At 41.1% G+C, this 14720-nt stretch overlaps 1 protein-coding gene across 1 annotated transcript in view; it reads left to right on the top strand.

The window, feature by feature from the left end:
- PLEKHG7 (pleckstrin homology and RhoGEF domain containing G7) overlaps positions 1 to 14720 on the top strand; it is a 46450-nt gene that overhangs the window by 28595 nt on the left and 3135 nt on the right. The window contains exons 6-14 of the mRNA XM_062492535.1: positions 71 to 220; positions 2203 to 2298; positions 4475 to 4570; positions 5827 to 5940; positions 7581 to 7755; positions 9146 to 9261; positions 10016 to 10109; positions 10581 to 10660; positions 11969 to 12128. Coding sequence (XP_062348519.1) covers positions 71 to 220; positions 2203 to 2298; positions 4475 to 4570; positions 5827 to 5940; positions 7581 to 7755; positions 9146 to 9261; positions 10016 to 10109; positions 10581 to 10660; positions 11969 to 12128 — 1081 coding nt within the window. The remainder of the gene's footprint in view (positions 1 to 70; positions 221 to 2202; positions 2299 to 4474; positions 4571 to 5826; positions 5941 to 7580; positions 7756 to 9145; positions 9262 to 10015; positions 10110 to 10580; positions 10661 to 11968; positions 12129 to 14720) is intronic.

The raw sequence follows: 14720 nt of genomic DNA, 5'->3' as shown, positions 1-14720 counted from the left end.
AGATTCTTTTTGTAAGGTCTGAAGCAGCTGATGCAACAATTGGTAGTTTTCTTTCTTCTTCAATCAATAGAGTAAATCTTGGCAAGAATTTATAAACGAGCAAGAGACTGAGCAGAAAGATGTCCACGGTCAGCTAGAAACGGGAAAAGAAGCAGCAGTGTGGGAACTTTTCACAAGTGAATGCACTTACTTTCTGGATCATTTGCTGGTTCTCAAGATGGTAACGTCACATTTCACTTTGCAAAAATAATGAAACTATTTGTTCTGCTGTGATGGACACAAAACCACCTGAAACCTCTCATTAGAGGTCTGTGGGGGAATGACTTAAGCACCTGGTGTCTCCTCCCACCTTGCCTGCTCATCCTTTTCCCATAATTCCCGTTTCTGTCTTTATGGTGGTATCTCTTCTTCTAAACATCACTTTGAGTGCTGCAATCTAGTGCTTTGCAATTACCATCTGACTGCAGAGCCTTCCAGGATATTCAGCTGATATTCCATTAGTCCTCTCACAAACACTGTACTGAAGCCATGTTCCAACCAGCTATTTCTGCACTGGACTATTCCAATTACTAATGTTGCTAGCGTGCAACATTATATTTGTCATTTAACTTCATATAGAGCTGTGGTTAGATTATCCAGACCGGAGCGTGAAAACCTCAGAATTCAGCAGACCTGTAGTTTTAATGTTACATGACAACAAGTATACTAAAAACAACTCCTCTCCCAAAAATTCTACATTACCTCCAATAGAGTGAATTTTAAGAGCTTGAAATATGGACAGGAATATTACACACTGTTACAAGAAAAGCTGTGCTATTTATATTCACCACACACCAAAATTAATGTATCCATTTAAGAGCCTGGAAGTTTCCATGAACATTTTCTTATAATTTTTCTCTTACTCGGCACAAACAATTTCTGATTTTTTTATTAAGCCAAAGAAAAGAGATTTTTGAAACCTTTTCGGTGTTGCTGAAAATTTAGCCTGGACAATACAATAACTACTGCAAAGTAAAGGAAATAAATAGAGGAGAGGGCTGAACTCCTTCTTGGTGGGGCAGAAGAGAAAGGGACAGAAAAGAGGATAACAGGACCAGCTACTGGTTCAAGGCAGGAGAATAGCATTCTTCTTTCTATGCACTTTGTTTAGAAATCTGAAAAGTTTAAAAGAGTGGTGAATACTGGGAAGAATGATGATAGCAGCAGGCATGCAGGCTCCTTGTGAGCCTGATGTAGGATCCCACAGACAAGCCTTAACCAGCCCTGCATGGCCCACGAATGATGATTCAGCTTCCCAAACTCCCCCTGAAGAAAGAACCCATTGCACTTGAGTAACCAGTTTTTAAAGATACTGGTTACTTCCAAGTATAGAAATATTCCACTGATTTTATCAATCTCCACAGGGAGCTTTAAGACCACCATAAATCCCCTTTAAGCTCTCAGGACAACCTGGTCATGGTAACTAAAGAATTACACTAGGCTAAGCAAACACTCCCACTCGTTAGTCAGTCTTGGCACCTGGGTGACAGGTTTTTTTTGGTTTTTTGTGGTTTTTTGTTTGTTTTTTTTGTTTGTTTGTTTTGTTTTTTTCCCATGATGCTTTATACACATAAAAAAATCTTCTCAGTAACCTATAAATTTTAAGCCATTTTTAGATTTAGGTCAGATTCAGTACAGCTCAATCAGCTTAAAAAATATAAAATCTTAAGCAGCCAATAAATACACATGCAGTTTTCACTCAATACAGGTTAATAAAACAATCCAAAGAGATTAAAAACCTCCACGGGACAGCTAGTAACCTTAATCCAAGAATATCTTTTTTTTCCTCATGGTAACTCTAAGCAATTTAGATAACAGCAGATGCATGGGATAGAAAGGAAAGCATTTAGAAAGGTCACAGAAATTTGTAACTGTGACTCTGATGTTACTAAGTCCTTCACGCAGGGATCTGCAGGAAGCTCATTTGCCCCTCTTCTGCCCAAGGGCACAGCAGGGACACAGCTGCCTCCATGGTAACCTCAGAGAAACCCCAGAGACATCACTCATACCCTCTTCTGCACAAAACCCAATATTTAACCTTCAGGCAGACACCAAATAATCCTTTTATATGAATTTCAGGAAAAATGCCATTTTCAGGAGGGCAAGAAAAATTATTCAATTGACACAAACAGTAAATAACATTGATTTGTTTTGGTTTTAAAGATATTTATGAATACTCTAAAATACCTCCAGAATAATGAATTTCTCTTGGATGTGGATCTGTGGAGACTTTTTGCAAACTTAGAGGAGTTAAACAAGGTGAGTAGAAAAAGAGAAGCATTATTCAGATCAGAAATCAATCAGCCCAGCAAAAAGAAGACAACAAACCAGAAGCTTCTATTTTGTTTCAATGCTCACATTTGGAACTTTTTTCAAATAAGCTACCATTTCTTCCTTTCTGTGTAGCATATCAGTGAGAGTCAAATATCACCAGTGCAAATCATTCCCTTGTATCTCCAGCCAAAGATATATGGCATTTTAAACATGGGGAGAGCTCATTTGGCAGCTTTTTCTGAAATAAACACAAGTTTGAGACTAATTTTCATAACCAGCAACCTTTTAAAAGAGATGAAGAGAAACTACTATCCAATCCTTACACCAAAACAGTAAGCATGGCAAAATAGCTACATAACAAGTGCCCTTTTGCAAACAGATGGGCACAGAGACTTCACTATCTGTTCTGCCACTCCAAAAGAACAAGTTAACAAAATGCTGACCCCCTCTCTCCAGCTGAGGTTTCCCTTGGCATGTGTGTAAGGACTGGATGCTCTGTGTCCACCTGCTACTTACTCTGCACTGTCCAGGATGAGGGAGGTCACAAGGCTTGGCTATGATGTGCTCCAGATCTTTGCTGCTGTTGGCCGGCTCCTGGGAAGCTATTTCAGCTCCCCAAAGTTAAAAACCCCTAAGTCAAAAATAACTTTCACATTACTTTAGTAAGAAAACAATTTTTCTTGGCTTGGGGGCCCTTCTACAGGGCCCTTCACTGCAAAGTGAATTTCTGAAAGAACTCTGCAGCTGCTTTAATTGAATAACTACTCACAATCACATCACATGCCCTAAAGCAGCTGCTGAGCTCCATTTATTTCCCTTTCTGTAACTGCCTTGCCTTAATACTGAATTTCTGCCTTTTGAGCCAAAGCAGGAAAACTGGGAAAGGTCTTCAAAGCAGAGACAATTAACCAGAACTCAAACACATGAGCAAGGCACTGCTGCTCAGTCACAGACCTCACACCAATCAGTAGGCTTGGAAATACAAGGAAAAATATTTTTAAATGATAGGTTTCACCTTTGGCTTATTGTGGACTAAGACTGCACATGCAGGCAACTATGAGAGTTCAGCAGATTTGTGGTTGTTGATTCCCTTATTCTTGTTCAAATAAGGGAGTGGGATATATTGCAGTGTTTCACTTAGCTTTGAGCTTGGTCATGTCTTCAGAGAATTATCTTAAAAAAATGTCTTGCTTTACTTTCTAATTTTGTTGTCCTTATTGATGAGGATAATGAATGACTGTCTGTTATGCATACTTTAAATATTGATTAAATGTAGGAGAAAGAAGCTACTCTCAATGCCTTTGGTGCTTTTTTTCATACATTTTACAGTATGCATATTTTCTTGGCAGCAGACTGAATCCACGAAAAAAAATGTATGCTGTAAAGGTCAAAATTAAAGAATGAGCATTATCCTGTGAGCATCCCTACCCCCATAAATACACCAAAGAAAGCAGTCTGCAGCTACTACAGTCTGTAGCAGTATCACAGTGAATTGATGTGCCCTTCTGGCCTAACATCTGGCCAACAGCTTAGCCCAGCCATGGATATGTGTGAAAATAGTGTGTTCAGGATCAAAGTGTGGGCTTAGGAGCAGGCTTGCAGCCCCACCTGACTGACAAGGTAGGCACTTTTGAATCAAAAAGAAACATGCAAAGCTAACTCATGGGGAATATGTGAGGTTTTGTAGTATTTTATAGATACTTCTTTCACCTTCAATTGTATGAAACAAACTCAAACCATGAAAGATGGTGTCTTCCTCAAATGACCATGAAGGCTTCCTTAACTGTCACAGCTCTGTCATGCACAGTCATTGTTTTCCAGCAGATACCACTCACCTGTTGTCATCTTTAATGTCAATCCACATTAAATACAGCTGCTACCCCAAGACAAGTTTAATGGACTAACTAATCTTGGTTCAAAGCTTTTGTCACCAGGCATTATCACAACATAAGTGGGTATTGGTATAGATTTGCCTTAGCTTCTGACTAATTAAAGCGTTCTGGGCATGATTCTGAAGACAATTCTGGCAATGTTAGAGATAAGTATGGGCACCCATTACACTTGGAGCCTTCAGAGAGGCCAGGGATGGGAAATAAAGTTGCTTTAATCTTAGCTTCAGATCACTGATGCTAATTTATCTTTTTCTTTCCCCCTTACTTAGATAAGTCTCAGTTTTCTGAAGACATTTTTTGAAACTGTGAAGAAGCATATCAGCAAGTCAGACTCTCCTATGGATTTCAGCTCTATACTCAGAACGGTAACATAATTACAAAAGTATTCTTGCTTCTAATACAAGCAGCAGACCATTTATCATGGCATACAGGTGCTCCAGAGCAATCAGCTCAATCTAGTCCATGCCATCTGTCATGGACAGTTTGGTCTCAGCCTCAGATTGCTCCTATCACAAGGATTTTATTCACTGACATGTTTGAAGCAGTCATGGAAAGGTGCTGTGTATGTGGAATCAAGCATGGAAAGGTTTTCTCTTCCTGGGGAACAGCAGCCCAAATTCTGAGGAGACTTTTCCACTGGCAGAGGCAAGCTTCCCACTCCACAGAAGATGTTTTCCTGAGACCAGACCCCAGTCCCATCACTGCCTCCTTCCACCCCTTCACACCGATCCTCCTTTACTCCACGAAGCAGACCCACAAGTGTTTATAATTGCTTAATTAACAGCTCACTGGGACTGAAATTACACTTTGGCCTGTGTCTGTTAGACACAAGAGAGAGATGAGATGCAGCCACAGCTGTCCTGCAACCCTTCTGGTCAGCCCGTGTAGTAAACAAGGCACTTGTCTGAATAGCAGTCTACAGGAGCTCCAATTCCTGCTCAGTTTCCCACAATGAGTGTAAAGTTAGAAATACTGATGAAGACAGAAAATCAATTGATTGACCAGAACCTTCCCTAGCAGTAGAGGCCATTGGAAAACTTCTGGGAAATACCAAAAAACCCTTCCTCAGCATTAAGGCTTTTAACAGAGAAATTATGGCTAGAGCTTGGTTTCTTGCTCCTGTGACCTCTGACTTCAGGTGTTCTTATTGATAATGCTTGTGCAGACAGACAAAGCAGCATTTTATCATGCATGGCATTCAACATCTCCAACATAAATGAGGCTATCCTGTTATTTTTAAGACCATACTCAGCTATAAAATACTATGCTACATGAAGTCATCAAAGCTGTTTCAGAAATAGTGGATTTCATCTTTAACTTCCATATGAATTTCCCATCATTTATTTCTAATGAGAACGAAGTCTAAGAATGTGTCACACCTCTGCAGAGCTGTTAAAACTGTACTCCCATGCATTTCTAGAGCATTGTTGTGGTATTTTTACTATTTTACAGTTTTATTGCTTTTTACACTGCCCTTTACGTTTTTTTAATTCCCTCTTTCCCCATTTTCCTACATACAAGGAAATCTCATATAAAATGTAAATTACAAACCCAAAACTCCTGTTTCTCCCTTTGTCATTATATTTTTCTTTCTTGATAAATTTCCAAACCTTTTCTGCAGTTTTTCCAGGGTGATCTCTGCCAGACACATCAGATTTATTGCCTTAATTATACTTCTGCTGTCTTCTACTTGGAAAAACTGAGACAGAGAGAAGATTTTGGCATCTACCTGAAGGTAAAGTTATAGTTTTGTTGTTGTTGCTGTCTTTAGCCTTCCTACCTTATGACAGCATTTCAACAGCAAACTAGGAATGTTTATTAGAGGCAAAATTGTGTAGATGGACTTTCACAGGGATTTTTTGAACTGCAGAGCCTATAACTGATTGGAAATCACCCTTCTGAGTGTAAGTTCACAAGCATGTGTGAAAGTCCCTACTTGTAATTTAGAATAAATAGGAGGGGGAAGAGCTAGGCTGCATTTTTGCAGGCAGAAAATACAAAGTACTAGCCCCTTTCATGTATTTTGCACATAATTCCCTGGCTCAGTGACCTCCACCTTGACAAAGTAAAGTGGTTACAGGAAAAAAAATACAAAAAACAATTTCAAATGTTTTATTTTAGACATCAAAACAATACCAGTAAGGGAGAAATTACCTCCCTCTAAGGCTGGAAAGAGCTATCAGTGGACTCTTTATCAAGTTGCATCACTACAGCAGGTTCTGTCCTTGCTGACTCTGCATCTGCCTGAAGCAACTCCAGCCAGTGCAGTGGTGGGGATCTCAGGCTGTGCTCTTTCTGGCATTATCAGACCACTGTGTCCTGTAAATGCTTCAGATTAATCTTCAACATTACAGGCTTAGAAAGAGAAACCTGAAATAGTGGGCTTTTCTCACAGGTAGCCCAAAACTGGAAGAACATCTTTTTGTGACAGGCAAGCTCTGCAGCTCCGGCCTTGGAGTTTCACACTGCTTGCTCTCTCATAAGGATTTCATACACTCACACCTAGGAAAAATGTTCCCCAGTGGCAAGTAGCAGTAACCCTAAAATACAGAGGGGCTTTCAAACCTAACTCAGGTTAATTTTCTCAGGTCTTCCTGAGAAAATTAAAACAGCAGATAAATAAGAGCCCTACTTGATGTCATAACATGGCCACAGCATCTGGAATAGTAAGCAGCAGTACAATTCCCCCTGTAGAGAGCTGTTCTTGGCTTGGCTGGGATAGTGTTAATTTGTTCCTAGTAGCTGGTATTGTGCTGTGGTGTGAATTTAAGGTGAGCATAACCTTGATAACACACTGATGTTTACTTGTTGCTAAGCAGTTTGCATTAAAGTCAAGGACTTTTCTGTGTCTTACCACCACCAGTGAGGAGTTTGGTGGGCACAAGAAGCTGGGAGGGGACAAAGCCAAAACAGGTGACCCCAAATGACCCAGGGGGTATTCCATACCATATGGTGTCATTCTCTGTATATAAACTAGAGGGAAAGTTGGCAGGGGGGGGCCTCTGCTCTGGGCATTGACCAGTGGGTGGGGAGCATTGTGCACCACTTGTTTATATATTCTGGGGTCTTTTCCCCTTCTGTTTCTAGTCTATTAACTGCCCTTATCTCAAACTACAAACTTTATTTTTTATTTCCCATTTCTCTTCACCATCCCACAGGAGGGAGTGAGTGAAGAGTGAATGAGGGGCTGTGTGGTTTAGATACTTGCTGGGTTAAACTATGACAAGAGCCTTTATACTGCCCTTGCTCTCACTGAGTGAGAAACTCATCTTTCATTAGTCTTGTTACAGTCAGCTGATGATGCAGAAAACTGTTTGCTACCTCCTAGCCAGAAGGAACCTGAAGGCCAAGGCAGATTTTCTTTGTCTTCAGCAGTGGTGTGAACAAAATGAACAGTGCAAGAGGTTGCATTTGCCAGAGCTGCTGGTTGCTCCTCTGCATCGACTGACACGGTATCCCCTCCTCCTCAACAACATCTGGAAGAGGAGCACAGATGAAACAGAGAAAAATTTTATCCAGTCACTTAAAGAGAAGGTGGAAAGGTCTATAAGTAAGTAACAAAGGTTAAAAGTCAAGTATGCAATTACAAATTGGAAGGTTACATGGCTTTTTTGTGCATGTCCTTTGAAGTGTGAATTGGCCAAGTGTCTTCACAGAAAAGCAACAAGGATGTGTGTGCCTTTCTACAACCCTGAGCCTCATTCTGTAGGGAATGATTTGGGCCACCTTGTGCTGCCAAAGCCTCTCTGAGCAATGTCACAGGACTCCCAAATCAGTGAGTCACTTATATTTTCTCAGAATCACCTGCAGTGACAGGCAAACAATTAAAGGCAGATCTCAAACTGGAACATGTCAAGAAAGATCTCAAACAAAGAAGTCTTTCAGCTGGATTTATGTCTAAGGAGGATTTTTTTAGGGCTGATCCTTAATAGGATAAATTTGCACTCACAAGGGGAATATTATGTCTGTGACCTTTCACTAATGACAGGGTCCTACTATGTAAAGTTGTCTCAGCTACAGATTTTCTTTAACTATTGCAGAACACAAGTGACTGGTCCAGATATTATTTTTTTCCTGCATTTTGTTTTAAACATATAGCATTTATATATTTAACATATATAAGGACAACAGTTTTGGGTGTGGTCCCAAAAGACCATGGGATGTCTGGAGAGTATTACTGGCATAACAAATAAGTCCTTCCAGAAACTAGACACCTCTGGATCAAGGAAACCAAAGATAGAATGCTGACCCCTCTTTACTCACAGACACCTGACAAAGATCTGCCTTCATTTTTTGATCAGTGAACCAGTAACATAAAGAACAGTTGTAGTCCAAACATTCCCCTGGAATGGATCTGAATCCATTATCTGCAACATCACTCCACCCAAAGACTTAATTTATTATATAAATTTAAGTTGCAGGTCCACTACAGCTTTTCCCATAATGGCCTTGAATCATCAAAGACACAGTCCCTGTTTTTCACATTTTGAGGGACCCCCATCTCAGTCACTTCTGGCAACACTTCCTCCAAAATTAATTCTCATTCATTCCAACAGTCTTTTTATCAGATTTTATATAAATTAAAATTATTTTTTCTCTCACTGTAACAGACAGTTTAAAATGACAGGATTTTTTAAAAGACATTTTTAAGATTACAGTTTAATTGAGTTTTATATGATTTCCTGTTCTCCAGACAGATTAGTAAACACAACCTTTTCATTTACCAGTGAATTTAAGCATCTTTGAATGCATGAATTGAAATTCTGTCCCTGCTGATCTAAGTAGAGTTTAGGCATTTTTTCAGTGAGATCAAGATTTCATCTGGGGCCTCACATGTGAGGTCCTTCAGCTTTCTCTGGAGAAAATCAGCATTCAGCATCTTCTAGAAACAGGACTGCTTTTGCCAGCCCTTGCAGTAACTGGTGTTTCACACATTTCAGGGGATCTGGAAGGTAAGGTCAAGTGGTTGGACAACTTTCAGAAGTTCAGGCAGCTGCAAGAGGTTATAATTTGGCCTCAGGTCTGGGATCGTGACAAAAGGTTCTTTGTCCCAGAGGTAAGCACATTTTAAAGAGCTTTTCATTTATTTTTTTTTTCCAGAGGAGGGTTTAGTTTCCTATCTGTCTTCATAGCATCATTTAAAGTTGGCTGGTTGTCTGTATTCTAGTTCGTGGGAATGTCACTGCTCTAACAGGAGCAGCTGCAGCCTGGCCACTGCAAGTGCTGTGGCTGAACACACACAGTGCCTTGGATGGCTGCATGGGTTGCTCTCAGTTAGCAGCCAAGAGAGGGCAACAATAGAGTCCAGGAAGACTCTACCATATTTGTTTTTAGGGGACAGAATGAGATAGGATAGATGTAAATATTACCAGCATTCAGTAAAGTAGAAATTATTTTCCTCTTTCACTTCTCAAGATGAGCCAAAGAATTTTCCATTTCCCCTTAAACTGCATTACAAAAAATTACACAGGATACCTGGGTGTGCACATTTCTGCTGTAGTTAACTTGTTACCCAGACAGACTTTAACCAGCCCTATTGTAATATCATCAAGCGGGTCTCATCTCAAGGACTATGTCTGTTTCCATAGTGGGCTGCAAACACTATTAAACACAGCTTAACATTTCAAAACATAAACACATTTAAGCAATAGCACTGCTGAAGAAACACAGGCATGCTCAGTTATCAGCTGTGTGATGTACTTAGCCTGAGGTAAGAACACACATATGCTCATCTTGTTTAGCTGCTGGTAGCCTCCCAGTTCATCATCCATTATGCATGATTCCCATTTCTCTCTCTCTTTTGGGTCAAGTGTTTGAAGCAAAACTTAAGAGAAAACAGCAGTGAAAACATTTTGTCTTCAGTGAACAGACTTCTCCTTCATGAAGGGAGGCTGATGCTAGCAGGTAATGTCCCTGAATCTCCTGGTGTCCATAGGTAGCATAAAAGAATTATACATTATTATGGCAGGTCCAGAATGAGCCTCTGCAACAGCATTTGGGCAGGTGCAGGAAAGAAAAAAACAACTGTATAGTTTATCAGACAGGGACTGAGATACAGCCAAGCTGCCAATAGGATGAGTAGTCTGTATGACTGTTTATTGTTCTTTCTCCTGGCAAGCAAGTACTTGTTTTATCAAAATGAGGTAGCTGCTACAAGGTACAAATTTAGTAGCCAAAATAACTGAGACATGTGACTTAGTGCATTTGAGAATGCAGACTGGAGGATGAATAGTTGTGAACTATACTGGAAGCAAGGTTTCTTTGTTAAAAAGCATTCTGTAAGGTGTAGTGATTCATAGATGTGCCTCATCTTAGAATTAGCAATTCCTTAAAATAATCACACCATAAAACTGATTTTTTCGTTTTCCTTCTCAGAAAGCACAAGACTCCTTGATGTCTACCTCTTTCTATTTGATGATTTCCTACTAATTACCAAAATTAAACGTAACAAAAAGGTAATGATGTCTAGAGATATACATAGCTGCAATTGATATATTTTTTAGCTTTTGGATGAATTTTGAATGTACTTTAGGAGATTGATCTAATGATAAAAATATAAGATGACTAATCAGCATGAAGAACAGTTGATACTTCCTTATGCAACTAGCAATAACACTGATTCAAAACCCTGCTTCTTGGCTCAGTATGGTACAGGAATGCTATTACAGGCAGAATTTGTATTACAAGACCTTAATATCTTACTGATGTCATTCTGATGTGCTGGATTCCTAAAGCTCAGGAAAGTTTCAGGAATCTAAGACTTTTTTTAATGGTCCTGCTACCTGAGAATTTTTTTCATCCCAGAGATATCAGAACTGTTGGAAAGAAGAAAAACATTAAAAGGAAAAAAAGAAAACCAACAAGAAAAAAACAACAGGGAAAGGCTAAAATTATGGAAGATTGGCTACATTGCTTGTTGTCCTCTCTTTGCCTTGATTTCCCCAAATTTAAAATTGACATAAGGACTCCTTTATAGAAAATGTTTCTTCATCAATGATTCTATAGAATTCTCTAGATGATAAATATCAATATTTAGACACCAACAGAAGAACTGGATGACCTGAAATTCCTAAAGCTTCAGTGTAGGAGTGCATTTAGCTAATTAAGTTTATAAAACTGATGTGAAGTGAGTCTAAATGAACCTGTGATAAATCTCCTAGGTTAGTTTTTTTTTTGTTGTTGTTGTTTTTTTTTTTTTTAAGAAGCGGGTGCTCTTCTTTAGAGAGAAAGGAGATAGAGAAAGCATGTGGAGAGAGGTTTTAGACTAGCAGCACCATCCCTTAGCAATGGGGTTTGTGAAGGAAGCAGAAATTCAAGGGACCTGGTACCCTTAGGCAAATCTCTTTAAGGGTTGTCCCACATACATGTGTTGGTAAACTTTCTGTGAAGGGCTGCAACTCATCTGGAGCTCCAGGAGTTCTGTCTTGTGCACATACATAAGGGGAGATGAGGAAACTTACCCCCAAGGAATGGAGAAAAAAATCTGCTATTAAAATAAGGAGAGAAAGGAGGAAAATACTTTTGGAATGCCTATGACTGTTTTCTGCTCGTGGACTGGTACTGTGTTTCTCTTGTAGCTTTTTAATGCAAAGTGTGACCTTGCAGGACAGCTCCAGGTACCAGCCAGCTTTTTGAAGATTCCCCAGGCAAATAAGCTGTTTATCTTTGATAAGAGAAAGCACATAATTTAGAGTTGTTTAGTGCCTATACTTCATGAGCAGATGACAGACAACCTGCTAAGCAACTTCATTTTCTCTTCCCAGAAATATGGAGGCTCAGACACCAGCTTAATCCCCGTCTGTCCTTCCCTCACTCCTGAGCTACAGTCCTTCATAAGAGAGGGGGGATTTTGCACAGTCCTAGACCAGCCCATCCCACTAGACAGACTCATAGTGAGAAATGTTGAACCCATCCAAGTTACAGGTATGTCCCTGCATGCTCTCGAATGCCTTCATGAGCACCGTGTCAATGCAGTGTGTGTGGCAGCACAAGGACAAGCTGCTGTCTGCCCACTGACCACCTCCAGATGCGTGGGGTGCAAACACTGGTGCCTCAGCACTGCCTGGCTTCACAGCTCTGTTCCTGCTGTGAGGCATGAGCTGCTCACAGCCCCAGACTTCAGAGCCCAGCAGGGACTCACACACACACCAGGGACTGCCACATATTATCCACTCACCCCAAAGGAGGTATCAAGATTCCAACGACTTCTTTCTCACAAGCCAAGTATTCCCTTGTCCTAACCTTCCTAATACATTCTATCAAACATCTTTCCCAAGTACAATTTCAGTTCCATACTAGTTATGCAGCATTTTTTCAGCTCTCCTGGGTGTCCTCCCACATACACAGCAGCCATTCTCAAGGAGGCTGGAGAGATTTACCTCCCGCTACTGCTCCTACTCACATCTCCACCAGCTCTCGAGAGGATGGAAATCACCCAGTATACATCAATGCTTCTGTGCTCTCAGACATCCAAATGCATCACTGGGGAATACGCCTCCTATCCCTGCTGCTGTGCAGCTGGGTGTGGAGTGAAGGAGGGCTGACTGCCACGGAGAGGGACCAGCTCTCTTTGCACTGCCAAAACAAGGTTCCTCAAGTCATCAGATCTATTGGTGTCTAAGATTTTGGGTTGGGGATCAGGCATGAAACATCAGGCCTCACGTTGGTCTGAGGTACTGACACAGCAGGCTCTCACACACCTCACCTTGGTGGTGAATGGTGCCACATCCAGGTGGTGGCCAGTCACTAGTGATGTTCTCTAGGGCTCAGTATTGGTGCTGGTCCTGTTTAACACCTTTATAAAAGACCTGGATGAGGTGATTGAGGTATCCCTTAGTCAGTTCATAGATGGCATCAATTTGGGTGGCAGTATTAATCTACTGGGAGGTAGGAAGGCTCTGCAGAAGGATCCTGACAGGCTGCATCAATGAGGCCAACTGCATGAGATTCAATAAGGTGAAGTGCTGTGTCCTGTACTTCAGTCACAACACCACCATGCAACATTATGAGCTTGGGGAAGAGTGACTGGAAAGCAGCTTAGAGGAAAAGGACCTGGGGGTGCTGGTTGACAGCCAGCTGAACACAAACCAGCTTGTACCCAGGTGGCCAAGCAGCCCAATGGCATCCTGGCCTGTATGAGCAATAATGTGGCCAACAAGACTAGGGAAGAGATTTGTACTTGGCACTGGTGAGGCCACAGGTTTGTCCAGTTCTGGATCACTCACTACAAAAAGGACATTGAGAATCTAGAGTGTGTCCAGAGAGGAGCAGTGAAGCTAGGGAAGGATCTCAAGAGTAAGATCTAAAAGAAGTGGCTAGGAAATCTGGGAATGTTTAGCCTGGAGAAAAGGGGTGACACCATCACTCCCTACAAACACCTGAAAAGTGGCTGTAGCCAGGTGGGGGATAGCTTCTACTCCCAGGAAACCAGCGATGGGACAAAGGGAAAAGGCCTTAAGCTGCACCAGGAGAGGGTCAGGTTGGACACCATAATTTTTTCACAGAAAGGGTGGTTAAGGATTGGAACAGGCTACCCAAGGAAGTGCTGGAGTCAGCACCCCTGGAAGTGTTCAGTAAATGACTAGAGGTGGCACTTAGTGCTGTGGTCTAGCTGACATGGTGGTGTTCAGTCAAACGTTGTATTTTGGAAGTCTTTTCCAACCTTAATGATTCATTGATTCAGTCTTACACTGTCAAGATCACAGGAGTCTCCTACATCAAAGAGAATGAAAAGAAATACAAATCTGTGGGCTCCAGGGTCATCCTAAACCTAAAGACTGAGAGGAAAAACTTAGGGAGCTACAGTGCTCTGTGAGAAAGCAATAGATACAGAAAATAAACCTAGAATCTGTAAAATTTATAACTTTGAATTACATTCACCCAGACTATTTAGCATTCAGCATAAATGCTGAGAGGATATAAAGGTAGGCAATAAAATGCAAATTACTTAAGGCAAGATAAGGGAATGAACACAAAATAATAATAGCCTTTTTAAAAAACATGTTCCAGGCACTGTCTACCTGCCTAATAAGTTCCCCCTACCAAACCAGCAAAAACAGAGCAAATGTATCTCTTGCCTGCAGGGTGGATGTGAGGGCAGCCCCACATCAGCCCAGGCTGAATGCAAGGCCAACAGTTCCTGGGTGCTGGAGAAGGCAGTGCAGCCACCCTTCAGTTTGCACCTAATACATTTATCATTAAAACCATAATGGAGATGGAAATAATATTTTTGGAATTTTTTTTTCCAAGCCAGCATTTCCCACAGTGATTCCTAATCAGGGTCTTTCTATCTCTGCGATCCAGCTGCAATCATCAGAATAGAAAAAGCTGCTTTCTGCATTCCAGCCTAGGCTCTGTCCACTGGTTAGGACCCTTCCCTGCATTTCCCCTGTGTCTACCATGGGCAAGATTTTGTCACAGCTTCCTGAGAAAGGAACAGCCACCAGGTTCCATGCCAAGTGGTGAATGTGTGAAGCAGGAGGGCAGAACAGAGTGCAGACAGACCTGCACCAGGGC

This window comes from Cinclus cinclus, chromosome 4 (assembly GCF_963662255.1).
Source record: "Cinclus cinclus chromosome 4, bCinCin1.1, whole genome shotgun sequence".
NCBI classification, from domain to species: Eukaryota; Metazoa; Chordata; class Aves; order Passeriformes; family Cinclidae; genus Cinclus; species Cinclus cinclus.
Note: the sequence above shows the minus strand (reverse complement) of the source record. Positions and strands in the feature narration are given on the sequence as shown.